The 14,441-nt window shown below is 42.0% G+C and overlaps 1 protein-coding gene across 2 annotated transcripts in view; it reads right to left on the bottom strand.

The window, feature by feature from the left end:
• ANO10 (anoctamin 10) overlaps positions 1-13,011 on the bottom strand; it is a 178,149-nt gene extending 165,138 nt beyond the window's left edge. For both annotated transcript variants that reach the window (XM_064496660.1, XM_064496661.1), the window contains exons 1-4: positions 12,921-13,011; positions 5,258-5,410; positions 1,333-1,530; positions 112-246 (exon numbers count right to left, since the gene is read on the bottom strand). In XM_064496660.1, the coding sequence (XP_064352730.1) occupies positions 112-246; positions 1,333-1,530; positions 5,258-5,396 (472 nt within the window). In that variant the 5' untranslated portion in view covers positions 5,397-5,410; positions 12,921-13,011. The remainder of the gene's footprint in view (positions 1-111; positions 247-1,332; positions 1,531-5,257; positions 5,411-12,920) is intronic.
• Positions 13,012-14,441: the final 1,430 nt, after the last annotated feature.

The raw sequence follows: 14,441 nt of genomic DNA, 5'->3' as shown, positions 1-14,441 counted from the left end.
TTTTCAGTAAGAGAGGGGAAAAGCTTCTGTAATTTGTTATTTATGTCTACTAAGGAAAAAGTAATTTCAGTAGAAAGCATATTCATGAAGCTGGTTGATACGATGACTTACACAATGATTTCCCTGGGTATAACTTTGCCTGAGGGTAACCAGGAATCATTTTTTCATCTCTGGCTCTAAGATTTTCAAGTTCATGTTTGATAATGAATTGACATTCTGCCATTGTGAGGAAATCATCATTATCATCTAAAATAAAACAAAAGAATTACAGTTACTTTCTCAGTATTAGCCAAAATAAAACTAATAATATTCAAATAACCTGTAATTATGAAACAATGACATTAGACAATAAATAACATAAGGAGTAAGCAAAGTATAAAACTGGTAAATCAAATGGAACATAAAGCTCCTTAGATATTTTATAAATAGAAAATAACATGTTATAAACATCCAAATGGCAGGTACTTGATCTCATTTAATGCCAGTGAGCAAAAGGCAATATGTTCTCTAATTCTAACAATATTTTTAATTACAGATGGAATTGAAATTTGCCTATATGGCAAATTCTCCCCTTTCAAACTCTTAAGTCCAAGCCAGTCCCATCAGGAGCTGAACATGCCTCCCGTAAATGAAGAAGAAAGTCTGATAAGAAAATAGTGGGTTTTGATAGGCGAATCCTCCTAAATGAGGTAACTTTCACCTTCATCATATATTTACTATGTAATGTATGTAAAAATCCAAAGTGAGTGAGTCTGAAGAAGCCTAATCACATCTTCTAATTCTGGAAGCCCTGGAAGGGACCAGTTTGATTCTGAAGGCAAACTCCCACTCTGATACCACTGCCACCCTGGCTTTCTCAGTTCTTCCCAGAAACCACTGTCTGCTGGAATCCCCTCTGAGGCAGAACAGAACCAGTTATCCTACCAGGAAATGGGGATTGGGATATTGAAATAGCACTGTGTTCATTATATCACACCAGTGAACCATAACCATTCTAAAAACTAGAATAATAAAAATAAGTTACATGTGTCAATCTAATTGATGTTCATCTATTCCTGGGGTTGCAAAGTAAACCTGCAACCCCCAAGCTAGCCCCACTTGGCTTTATAAGTAAAACTTTAGTGGAGCCCGGCCTCACCCACTCATCTCTTATGGTCTAAGGCTGCTGCGGCTTTTCAACGGCAGTGTTGAATAATTGTGACCCATCATCTTGTCCATGCAACCTAAGATATTTTCCCCAGCCCTTTACCGAAATAGTTTGCTGAGCCCCGATCTATTCATCAAAAACTTCTCTGATAAACTGATTCTGGTAGAAACAATCTTGGAACTCACCATCAAAACCTTTGAAGGTATGCCGGGTTCCATACGTGAAGGCTCTCATGGTGTTATCATTGCACTCTTTCACCAGCCCCACTGCTTCTGCTCCCAATAACAATCTAATCTTCGAGGCACCCACAAGATACAAGTTCTGATTTTCTAGCGTTTCTTTCTCATATTTATTTAGCAACGGTCTAAACAACAGCTGGGCACCTTTGGAAGCAAAAGATAAGCACAACGTTTAGAGAGAGGAGAACATAAGTCTCAAAACCAAAAAGGCTTCTAAATAAATATTATGTTTCTAGTTTGGTAAAAGGAAAAAAATTACATTAACAATTTAAATCCATTTTTCAAATAAACAAAAAATATAAGTAAGCTGGGGGTGGCAGTTCTTTATAGCTTTTTGCTATAAATGCCAAAACTGGAAAATGTCATAATAAGTGGCTAGCCAGTTTCTCAAATAAGAAGCAGATATGAGATCAGAATCCAGCAGTTATTAGCTCTAGCTATAAAACTGCACTAAGCAAAAATCTGGAGCAAAAGGATATAGTTTAATATAAAAATAACAGACCAAATTTAAGAAAATCAATTTGAAATAAAATACCCCAGTAAAAATGCCACAAATTTAACACCATTACATTGGAATGTAACAGGTTTTGTGAATGTTAAATATTAAATATTAAAGAGCAATATGTTTTCTATGGTTTTTCCCATAGTGTCTATGTCCAATTAAGTTTAATGATATTTTTCTTAAATAGGTTCATAAAGCAATAAGAGTAAATATTGTGATTTTATCGATACTGCATGTGCGATAATTTTACTTAAAGGATGATGTAGAAAAAGGAGTTTTTCTAGCTTTCAGTTTCTACCTACATCAAACATTTTAAGGTACATTTATTTCCTTACTATTTATCCTCTTTACAGGAATTATAAAAATACCCCCCCACCGAGGCAATACGTTCAACGTGTTCAGGTGATTTCTTTGTTTTCACGTCACCAAACAACATGCTTATAGAGTTACTTATTTTTGTTTCAAACCCTGGCAAATGAGGACTGAGCTCTCTTTCAACCCACCTTCATCATGTCTGTTCCCCATTTCCATTACCCCATTCTCACAATAGTTATATCATCCTTTTCCTTCCATCCCTAGTATTTTCATTATTACGACTGCTGCATATGTTACAGCTGAGCCTCACAATATGCTACAAGTTTCCTTCCCTACAAGTTACCATTGTTGCCAAAATTGGTAAACGTCTGTTTCAGCATTTGCTTAGTTTATTATGTACTTATTGATCATTCAATCCCCCAAGCTCGGCCAACTGTTTAAGTCTTCCCTTGATACACTGACATGAGAGATAGCCTGTCTACATCATTATCTTAGGGAAATCTCTCTTGCCCCTGCCCGCACACCTTGTTGGCAGGTTGGTGGGGAAGGGGGGTGTCAGAATTCTGGATTGAAAGCATTTTCCTTCAGAAGTGAAGATATTATGCCACTGTTTCCTTGCTTCCAGTGTTTCTGTGAAGTCTGAGCCTTTGTATCTGACCTATTTTCTTTTTTCTGGAAGTCTGTAGTATCTTCCCTGTCCCCAGGGCTCTGAAACTCTTCAATGACATGCTGTTTCCATGCACGGTGCTGGGTATTGCCTTTCAATCTGAAAGAGCACAGCACCGAGCCTGAGTTTGTCTTTGATGATTTCTTCCTCTCCTTTTCCTCCGTTTCCTTTCTAGAACTCCTTTCATTCAGACATGTACCTCCTGGACTAGTCCTCTGACTTCGTTATTTTTCTCTCTCATATTTTCCAGTTCTTTACCTTTTTGCTCTACTTCCTGGAAGGTTTTCTCAAAATTATTTTCTCTTTTACTGAGCTTTTAAATTTTGCTATCATATTTTCATTTTATAAGGGCTTTTTTCTAAATGACTATCTTACAATATTCTACTCCTGGTTTATAGGTGGTCTAACCTCCTCACAGCTCTGAGAATTGAGTTTTTAATTCTCTTTTGGATTTCTCCTTCCACATAGTTTGCTGCTTTTATCTATTTGTTTGGTTTTAACTTTCTCTTTCACATTAAAGATTTTCCTCAGATATCCGGTGATGTCTGTTTTGCTGTATGCTCATGTTCAAGAGAGGGGTTCTAAGAGGCAAAACACGAGTTCTAAAGGCTGAGATGGAGCTCATCAAAGATGGCCTTGAATGCAAGGTAGTCTGGCCAGGTCATTTTCCATTTCCAACTCTGATTTCTGCACCTTGAGTTATTTTGTCTTCAGTTGCTCAGATTCCCCAAAGAAAGATTATTTAATCTCCTTCCTAGATGATTTGAATCTAGCTGCTAACATTGTGGAAACTAAATTAGGTATGAGATTGATGGGGTGGAAAATAAGGGTAATATTCAATTAAATACCTTATTTTCAGGACAGAATCTGTTTCCAACTGTGCATAAAGCCCCCGTGCCAAAATCCATGCATCTGACCTCTCTAGAGAATAATAAGCAGAGACTTCAGCTGGTGTGGTAGGATACAGAAGAGAACTCTATTTCTTAACTAGATCTCAGCCAATTTTTTTTTTCCTCGGTACCAATTCTATTTCCACCTCCATAGGCTCGTAGTGTCACTAACTCCTGAGTCTTCAGGAAACGTTCTGCAGTGTAAACAAAACTGCACCTCAGTTTTCTCCCCTGCCAGGTTCAGCTCTGCTTTCTCAAGTCTGAGAAGTCACTTACTCCTCAGCTACCTGTTATCTAGCTTCCAAACTGGTGCTGCTATTATACCATCTCCATTCTTCTCTGTCAATGTGGACTTAGATCTCTCTTAAAAAAAAATCACTTCACTGTCAATTTAATAGGAGTTTGCAAGAGAACGGAAGTAAACAGGAGTGTTAAATACACTACCTTTGCCTGAAAAGAGTCAGAATACTTTCTCGGGATGTCCTTTTACGACTGGCCCAGCAGTATAAAGATGCCCATCCCCTCCCCACCCCTGTGTGTCCCTCCCTGCTAAATCCATGCAGTGAGCAGAGAAGATGACTGGGAATACACTGGCATCTCTCACTCTAAGACAAGACAAATGTTCTGACGCCACAGGAATTTTAAAGGGACTCCAGTCCACTGAAACACCTCTGATTTCAGCAAGCAAGTATTCTTATTTTTAAGGTTGATTTTTTTTTTTTTTGGTTCAATTGTTTGAAAAAAATTTAAAATTCTACTTTGATTCAAAGTTTTATTTTTATTTTTAAGAAAGTCCAAGTCTTTCTTAAAAAGAGTCTATTTAAATTTTGTCCACTATTTGGAGACTCGGTGAAGTTTTAAAGGTTGTTCTGCATAGTTTTATGAAGTGCCTGCTCATGTAAAACACCCTCCACCCTCTCACCCAGATCTAGACCCATTTTCCCCCTATGGGAGAGGGTTAACCTTTGGCTCCTTACCACCCAGAAAAGCATCACCAAGGGTCACCTCTTCCTTCCCTTTTCATTTCTAGCAAGTATTCATACAATGAAGTTTTAAGTATCATGCACTGTTTTGTAACAGCTCTTTCATTAGCTTTTTTTCTTGTTCCTTCAATTTCCTGGAACTGGCATTCAGTCTCCTCACCCCAACAGTAACATCTTGCAGGCAAAGGCGGATTTCTCTCTCACATAGCATCATAACAGACACAGAAAGAATACTCAAACTACTGAAAATCATTCATTTGGCAAATACTTATTAAGCACCTACTATGCACCATGCATTATGCACAAGCACAGTTTATAGCTGTGAAGAAAATCATTCATGTTGCTTACAGTCTAATGTTGATTTAAGACCTTTTTTCAAATCCTAGATAAATAATAAAGAGCAAAGAAATGGAAACTGATTTTAAAAATATGTCAATAAAAACTGTGAAGCACATGTGAAAACAGTTTTGGTCACTGAGCATGCCTATGCCTGAGTCACATTTCTTTTACTCACCTCCATCTTTCTTTTTAGAGATAATTCTGTTTTTCAGCCATTCTTTGGTTTCTTCCTTGACATCCTGAGCAAGTTCTATGACCACCAAAGGCGTGAAAGAACTCTCATGAGTATCCAGGGCTGATAAGGTCACTTTCATCTTTGACAACCTGGCTGAAAATTAAATGAAATAAAAAGCCAACACAGGTTATAATGGAAGAGATAACTATATAAACTGTATTTAAGTAAACTTAATTCTGACTTCTGAGATAAAAGAAAATTTCTCATGATCTAGACGGGTCACACTACCGGCTTGACCAGTGGTTCAAAGCACGTGTGCGAGCCGGGCCCTGTACAGAGACGAGGGGACACTGTCCTTTCCCATGAGCAGTTCAGAATACAGCAAAGGGGACATTCAGGTCAGTGAAGGATAACGGTGGGAAATGTGCTCTCACAAGAGGAGTAAGAATGTATCTATAGACAATGTGACCTGAGCAGGGGATTTAGAAGAATGAATAGGAGTTTGCCAGATATACAAATGGATGGCATTCTAAGGAGAGGAAATAGCGTTCCCCTACAAAATAATGATGGAAAATAGCCCAGAGACCCAGAGAAATACAAGTGATGAGGTGTGGCTGGAGCCACACTCTGTGTCGGGGGAAGGGAGGTGGGGAATGAGCTGGTATTTAACAAGGAACCTGATTTCAAAGGAACTGAGCTTTGTCCAGTAAACAATGAGAGTCACCAATTCACTATGAGCAGGGAATTGACATAGTCCAGTTTCATGTTTTGGTGTGCATTTTAAGCCCCCAGCAGCAGCTTCCCTCCCTCATGTCCCTAACTTTCTCAGGGATATCATCTTTATCTCTGTTCCCAAGCTTGAAAAATACTGGAGTCAACCTGGAGACCCACCAATGGCATTAGTCACTAAGGCCTGATGGCCTCCCTCTGAAATGTTTCTCACATGACTCTCTAACTCAGTAATTCTCAACAGAGGCAATTTTCAGACTTTAGACTTAATGGTTCTAATTCTGTACTTAATGTAAGTTTTAATGACTCCAAAGTACAAGTCCAAATCAATTCTTAGGAACAATCACAGAAGGAGCGACCAACAACACAGAACATCTTTCCTTTCTTGGGGGGAAATCACAATCTTGCAGCAAGCTGCTCAAACACCTCCAGGTGGTCTGGCTTAGACTGATAAGCTTTTGTTTTTCTCTGAGTCTAAGTTTTGTTTGGGGCAACCCAGGTGTTATAAATCAATGCCAGATTCAAGTTATTCTACAAATACATGAGGAATGCTATTTCAAGGTCTCAGCCACATCAAAAGTCAGCATGCTAGGCTCTACAAAGGAAGCCAGGTCAAAACAGGACCAAGTTTTCACATCCAAATAGCTAATGATATGCTCAGGGATTACACAGAATGAAAGAATGATAACAGATAGCAATTAGAGCTACAAGACCTCAGAACACTAAGCGTGCAAAAGTTATGGCCAATCAAAGGGAGAAGCATGTCTACACAGGAAATTAGCAGGTATAAAATCAATAAAGCAAGAGGAAAGGCCTGACCACAGCAGGGCAGTCGGATGTTAGTAAGCCGCGGCCCTTAAAGGGTACAGTATGCTGTGGTTTACATCTGACCCGACAGCCAGCAAGGAGTCACTGCAGGTTTCTGAGCAGAGGATGTGTCGGAGTGATACAAATCTCAAAAGGTAAATTTAGTGGGGGTTCTTCTTGGTATTCTTTCAACTCCCCTGTACTTCTGAAATTTTTCATAACAAAAAGTTGGGGGAAAAAATGTTAATCTACCAGTAGACATCTGAGGCTTACCATCATCAGCTTTTAAATGGAAACATCAAAAACAGCAAACATTAACCACTAGCCACATGCTAACTCAGAGCCAAGCCCTGAAGGAGTCCGAAGGTACAAAAGAAAAAAAGGGCTACACCTTGCTTCTGAGGGGCTCACCACCAACAGCGGAAGTGGGTGTCCATCAGATCATTCTAATACGCGGGCTAAGTACATAGCAATAACCCGAGGAGAGGGGTAGGGGCAGCCTGCAGAGAGAGAATTAACTTTCTGGGAAGGCAGGCTGAGAACCAGGCGGCCTTCAGCTTGGAAAAGATACATGGATGACTCCAAGGTTTCTAACCTGGGACATGGGAAGAATGGCTGTGTGAGCAAACAGCAAAGACAGAAAGAATGGTGAGGTGAAGGGGACCATGAAGGGTGCACCAGGGCGTACGCAGACATGCAGCAAAAGCCAAAGGTTTTTAACCTTTATGCCTTGCCTAATGTGAGTGATAATTATTCATAATTACCAGGTCATAAAACAATCTTTCTGAGAAACTAAAGGCAGGTTTTGGTTCCAAACATGTATATGACCTTTACCTAGAAACTCAAAATAAATATTAGTTCATTGATTTCCTCTCCTTTGAGATACTACACGCCTTTCACTACTTGAAGAACAACCTTAACAAGATTTTCAAGATATTACAGACAAAAATGTCACAATCTCTGATACACAAAGAGTTCTTACACACTGACCAAAAAAGCAAAACAAAACAAAAAAACCAAAAAAACTGAAATCACGGGTCACAAAGAAGAAATACAAAGTGGACAACACACACTGGAAAAGATGTTCAAAGTTACTAATAAAAGAGATACAAAGTGACAATGAGATATTTTCCCCCTTTTCAGACTTGTTGAAAGATGGACAGCGGCCAGGTCCGGCACAGGAGTAGAAAACCCGGCATTTTCACACATTGCTGCCAGATGTTATGATTTGACATGACTTTCCCAGACAGCAGAGCAGCAATATGAAAAACAATGTTAAATACTCATACCATTCAACACTACAATGCTAGTTCTGGGAATTTATACCCCAAATATAATAAAATCAAATCTGTACCTAGAAGAAGTTCATTACAGTTTTCTTTTTTTTCTTTCTTTCCTGTAAAGTCCAACAGGAGACTGGCTAAATAAAGTATGGTGTTAACTCTACGATAGAGTCATTAATACAAGGGTACAGATCTGACCATATTAACATGGAAAACATTTCATAACATACTATAAGGTAAAAATGCAAATTTGGTATGACCCCATTTATGAACGTATATAATCCACAGTAATGTCAAAATGATCACGCTAGCTAACGTTTGCTGAGGACTCACTGCAGGCAAACCACTGGGCTACACACTTACATGAGAATTAACTCATTTAATTCTCACAGCAACTCCGTGAAAAAGGAATTTTAATGCTTTCATTTTACAGATGAGAAAACTGTGCTGAAAGAGGTCAAGCAGCTTGTCCACACCACGTAGCACCAAGCAGGGAAGCTGGTATTCAAAAGCAGGCAGCCTGATGCCAGAGATCACATCCTTAACCACGTGTGCACACATAGGTATTCATCACATGTGACATGTGTGTATTAGACACACATATGAGTCACGGTGTGGATATGTGTGTTTAATACAAATTCCATCAATGACTAGTCAGGTATATTTCTCCAAACTGCCACTTCTAGGTCATAGGATTTATGATGATTTTTATTTTCTTCTTGACATTTTTCTTTTTGATTTGCATTTCAGTGAGCAGTTATTTCTCATGATTAGAAAAAAAATGGCTTCTGTATTTGTAAAACAGTACAGAAGCCTCACATTTTCAACAGTAAGTGTAAAATATACACTGTAGTAAAGACCAAATGATACCTATAAAATCACATAATACAGGATAATAGTCATTTTATTCTCCAGATTAAAAACGTACTTTGTACAAAAGAAGCTGCCCAGCTTTAAAGACTGTTTTGTTTGTTGTGAGTGAAGGTTAGCAATGAACTGCTTCTGCCCAGTGCTGCATACAATGAACGGCCTCAGTACCTAGCACATTGCCCTCCTCCAGCTCTTGCACAGGAGATGGACAAAAGCACCACAGACACAGGACAAGGAGAGATTTTTTAGAGCATAAGGAGCCTTGGGGTCAATGAGTCCCACGGCCGCACTAGTTCATGTTAATACAACCCAAAGTCATACACCCAATGTGGCAGAGATAAGGCTGAAATCCAGAGCTCTCTGAATGACAACCGGGCCATATGCAAAAGACCTAAGACCTTTCCCCCACCTTTTTATGAACTATACAACCAATATATAGCCAGTAACGGTTGTGTACAGTCTCACCAACAAAAATAACGCTGGCCTTGCCACAGCTAGGCAGCTGCATGCTTGAGCTCATTCAAGTCTCACGGGCTCACACAAGTGCCAGTGTTGCTTGGGTTCTGCCCCAAAGCGATGAGAGCCCTGTGCAGTGGGGCAGACTGCCCACTAAGCCTTGTCAGTGGAGCCTGGTAAGCCTTGACCCCTTCAAGGCTCCAGGACAGAAGATGCTCTTGGAGGTTCCAGTCCTTGTTTTCAGTGGCTCCACACTTGTGCCATCCATTGGATCACAGGGTCCTTACAGCATGGGATACCTAAGAGGCTGGACCCCTTCTTACAACATCTGAGCTCTCTTCCTCCTGTCCCTGCAACCCTGTACTGTCTGCTCAGGGAATTTCCATCACTGCACAGGAACATCTCTGGGCATGGCCCTCTCCTTGGGGGAGGCCTGCCCCTCTCTGTTCAGTTCACTGGCCAGTGCGATCCAGGCCTGCTCTAATCCCATTTCTCCACACTGGCTGGCCCAATGGCATGAATATCAGGTGTAAGATGGTGAAAGTAAGAAGCCTCATGGCAGCCCGGGCTAAAATGAGTTCTGAAATCCACTTTACCAGAGGGTCTTGCAGGGGCTTGCTCCACCACTACCAAGCACACTGGACTAGCACGTGGGACCAAAACACCAAAAGCAGAGACATGAAGGCTTCAAGTGTGGGTACAGGAGATGGCCTCATGGCTCCAGTTGGGGCCTATCTGAAAACAATGATTTCTTGGTAATAGAGGGGAGAATGATTTCTGCTACCACAGCCAATTCCTTTCTTTTATCCAGACTGTCAGCTAGGATGGCCACCAGGAATAACTATCAGGCATAGACACAGCCTCGGTTCCACAGGCCTTCGGTACCAGATCAGTAGACAGCATCCCAAACTCTGTTCTTTTTTAACGGAGGTACTGGGGACTGAACCCAGGACCTCTCGCATGCTAAGTATACGCTCTACCACTGAGCTATACCCTCACCCCAACTCTGTTCTTCTTTATCAGGTGCTGAACTTTAGCCTCTATCACAGGGCTAAAGGAGACCTACAAAGGAACGGGCCTCGTGTGGCTTTTACATTAGCTACTGGAATCACCAGCTTATAGTAAGAGCTAAATCCTGACCGTGGTGATTGAAACACTGAGTTCAACCATGGGAGGTGCTGTGTGTATAATTTATCAAGGATCAAAAAAAAAAGAATAATGGACACTTTATTCTCTTCCTGAGTTTGGGTAAAGAAAAAAGTCAATGGAACTATCATAAAATGCCCAAGGCTGTCTTTAGGAATGATCTTATTTCAGACTCAAAGGAGAAACACGAACCAAAATGACAAAATTACTCTGTCATGAAGCAGAACAGGAATGTGTCAGTTAGAGAAAAATGAAGGGTAACACTGATCGAGTTGGATGAGAGAGATTTCCTAGGGGAAAAGTTGCAGTTTTAGTGGCCAGCACTAGAAGGAAAAGGGACAGGACCCCTCCAGAGGCCTCAAAGTGTAAGATAACTTAGACGCATCCTCCAAACCCTATGATGGGCACATAATTATGAGATCAATTGTGGAATAGCCCCTCCTTGAGACCAGGGCAGATGCCTTGAGAGTTATGTGAGATATGGGCAGATCTGAGACTGGACATCAGCTCTGCACACGCCCAGCCTCACTACAGGGTTTCTCAGTGACAACCATGTCAGGGAGCTAGTGAGGCTCATTCCCTGGGGAACTTCGTGGCTTCAAGACTCCACAAGAAGGTGTAGGAGAGATGGGACACAACAGGGTGAAAAGGTCTGGCCACAGGAGCACAGGCCCCGGCCAGATTGGATGCTGCACTGACCCAAGGCCACCTCTGCACAGAATCACATGCATCCTGCTGTGGACTGACCAGCAAGGCAAAACAGGCATACTTCCTCCTCTCACTTGTACTCTCTGTCTATTCTCAGTACCCCAGATACTGCCATGATTTTGCTTATTTTGGCCGGAACAATGTCCAAAAACCTACAGCAACCCTCAATCTCCTCTCCAAGCACAAGACTTGGCACATTACTGAAACTCTAATATGTGATAAAAGAATGAATTCACACGATGAACATACAACCATTTAAAAAAAGATGTTTAGGGAGAATGTTTAATGATCAAGGAAAATTTTAGAAATACTAAGGGGGAAAAGCAAAATACAAAGTAACACAACAATATGACCCCAATTATGTAATATGTATATTTACATACACAAAAAATACAAAAAGAATTAAGAAGAATTGCACCAAAATGTTAGGATTAGTGAAATTACACAGTTTTCATTTTCACCCTTACACTGGTCTCTATCTTCCAACTTTTCTTACAGTGCAAAAAAGGTTTCACTGAGTCGGTTTTTTTTTTTTTAAGCACACACTCTCCAATTTACCAGGACTTTTCTACCCCTTTCCATTATTTTAGATCTTGTAAATTTCACTCATCTGCAATTCTACTGTTCTTTCAGCAACAGCTGGTCAGAATAGATATGATCTACACAGTTAATCTGAAACTTACTTTAATTTGGAACTTACAAAATTTAATCATACAGAATTATGGCCCTCAGAAAACATCTAGTTCTCTAGATTTATGTGACTTTAAATTGAAAGTAGGAAGATAAGAAATTTCTTTTTATTTTAAACCTCACGGGATCGGATTTTTAAAAATTAAAACTCCGCAGGATTTAAGGGAATGTGATACATCTGTTTTTGAGTCTCAATAAACCTCAACTCAGAATTTTTAAGTGTGGGAACTCCATACACTTGGGCTGCTGGAATAGGATTTTACAGAAGGCACACAAACGCTGGCGCTGTGCGGGCACCAGTGAAATTAAAACAGCCTATAAGAGGGCACCCCATTCCATCCACATTTCTCAGGTGTCCCAGGCACTGCCCCTGACTTGCATCTATTACTTAATCTGTACGATGTGTCCCAGGTGGAAGCCTTGAAACCCGAGCTCCCCGATGTGAGAGAGAGCAGAACCGTGCAAGCTCACCCGTTCTGGGATACCCAAACGCTCCCTGCTCCCCGGATTGTCCGGCCCCCGTGAGCCGGCCCTTCCCCAAAACGCCCTTCACTTTGCTTCTCCGACTCCTCCCTCCTCGCTCACCTCATTCCCCAGACCTCTGAAGCACCCCCAAACCTTCGCATCCCTACTCCAGCAGCCACCAATTTCAGTCTCACCACGTTTTTTCCATTACTCAACTCTCCACCCCCAGACCCATAACCCCTCCCCAAACCTCGGCTCTTCTCAGTCTCCACCTGCGATTGCCTCTCCCACCTTCATGCTCCCTTCCCCGCCACCCCAACATCACCCAACCTCTGCGTCCATCCCGGTCCCACTTCCCATTCCCGGGACTGCAGTCCCCGAGAGGTACTCCGGGAAGGAAGGGCGGCGGCCAAGAAGAAGTCAGCTGGGACTCAACCACCCGCACTGACCCCGGCTCTGCGCCGCCGAGAGCCAGGGGGTCCAAGGCCCCCCTCCGCCGCCCCACTCACCGGCCGCCGCGGCGCTCCACGTCTTCGGGGGCGGGCCCGAGAGCCGGCGAGACCCGGAGGCCGGGCGAGCAACGCTCGGGGTAGGGGGCGGGCCGGGGCCTGTGGGGCGGGAGCCGCCGAGCGCTGGGCGTGGCGGGGCCTAGACGCATTCACGCGCAGGCGGGGGCGGGACCCAGCGGGAGAGGCGGGACTTAGCCCAGGATCGCACCAGGAGGGGCGGGGCCTGGCGGTGCGTCTCTCCGGGCAGGGACTGGGTTGCTTCCAGAAAAGCGAGACGGGCCTAACTGGGCTGTCGGCCCGAGTGGCGACCGAGCCTGGTAAGGAAGAGGCGTGCCTTACAGCCTGTCACTCCACGTGGGGGCGGGACCATGGTACGGGAGGCGCGGCCTCGTTGGACTGTGGAACAGACTGGGGCGGGACCACGGTGGAAGAGGCGGGGCCTCGTGGGACTGGGCTGTCACTGGGAATGCGGGGGCGATACGCAAAGGAATACGCCCCTTCACGTTTTCCTCTTTTCCAGCTCTTAAGGTCCAGAATCCAATTTTCTTGTCACTTTCAAATGTAAGAACAAGTCTCATTTAAGTTGTAACTCACCTTCAGGTAATGAAAAACCCAAATCCAATTTACTATTAAAACCTCACATCCAGGTATATATATATATATATGAATATTATTCAGTCATGAGGAGGAAGAACATCCTGCCATTTGCTACAACATGGATGGTCCTTGAGCACATTATGCTAAATGAGATAAGTCAGACATAGAAAGACAAGTACTGTATGATAGCACTATATGTGAAATCTAAAAACCAAACTCATAAAAACACAGAGTAAAATGATGGTGGGGGTGGGAGTGGAGGGAAAGGACAAATAATGCTTAAGGGTACCAACTTGCGGTAAGTAGTAAATAAGCCCTAGAGATCTAATACACGCGTTAGTGAATATAGACAACAGTATCGTATTATAATCATCTAACTTGCTGAGTCTAGAACTTAATTATTCCAGTCACTACAAAGAAATGATAATTATGTAATGGCTATAACAGAGATGCTAATTATTGCTACAATGCAATCATATTACAATATATAAATATATCAAGTTAACGTGTTGAACATCTTAAATTTACACAATGTTATGTATCAAATATATTTCATTAAAAAAAGAAAGTTATACCCAGTGTGTAGTGCATGTATGTGGAGAAATATTTTTTAAAAAACCCTCACATCCAATAAAGCCAAATTCTGTGCAGTGTTCTATATGGTCTCCTCGCCCTACCATCTCACTGGCCAGTCCTTCCTAAGCTCTTGTGCATTTTTTCCCTCTAACCTCAACCTGTTACTAACTGGAGTTAAGAACGAGGGCTCAGTCCTTGGTCCCCTTCTCTTCTGTAAGTCTCACAGCCTCAAATATCTTCTCTGTGATGATAACTAGCAAATCCATGCCTCCAGCTGCAACCTCTTTCCTGAATACCAGTGCCTCTATTCCAACTCAGATTTCTAAAAGGCTTATCAAATAACTGGGA

The sequence above is a fragment of the Camelus dromedarius genome, chromosome 17, assembly GCF_036321535.1.
Source record: "Camelus dromedarius isolate mCamDro1 chromosome 17, mCamDro1.pat, whole genome shotgun sequence".
NCBI classification, from domain to species: Eukaryota; Metazoa; Chordata; class Mammalia; order Artiodactyla; family Camelidae; genus Camelus; species Camelus dromedarius.
This window is presented reverse-complemented; position numbering and strand designations above follow the sequence as displayed.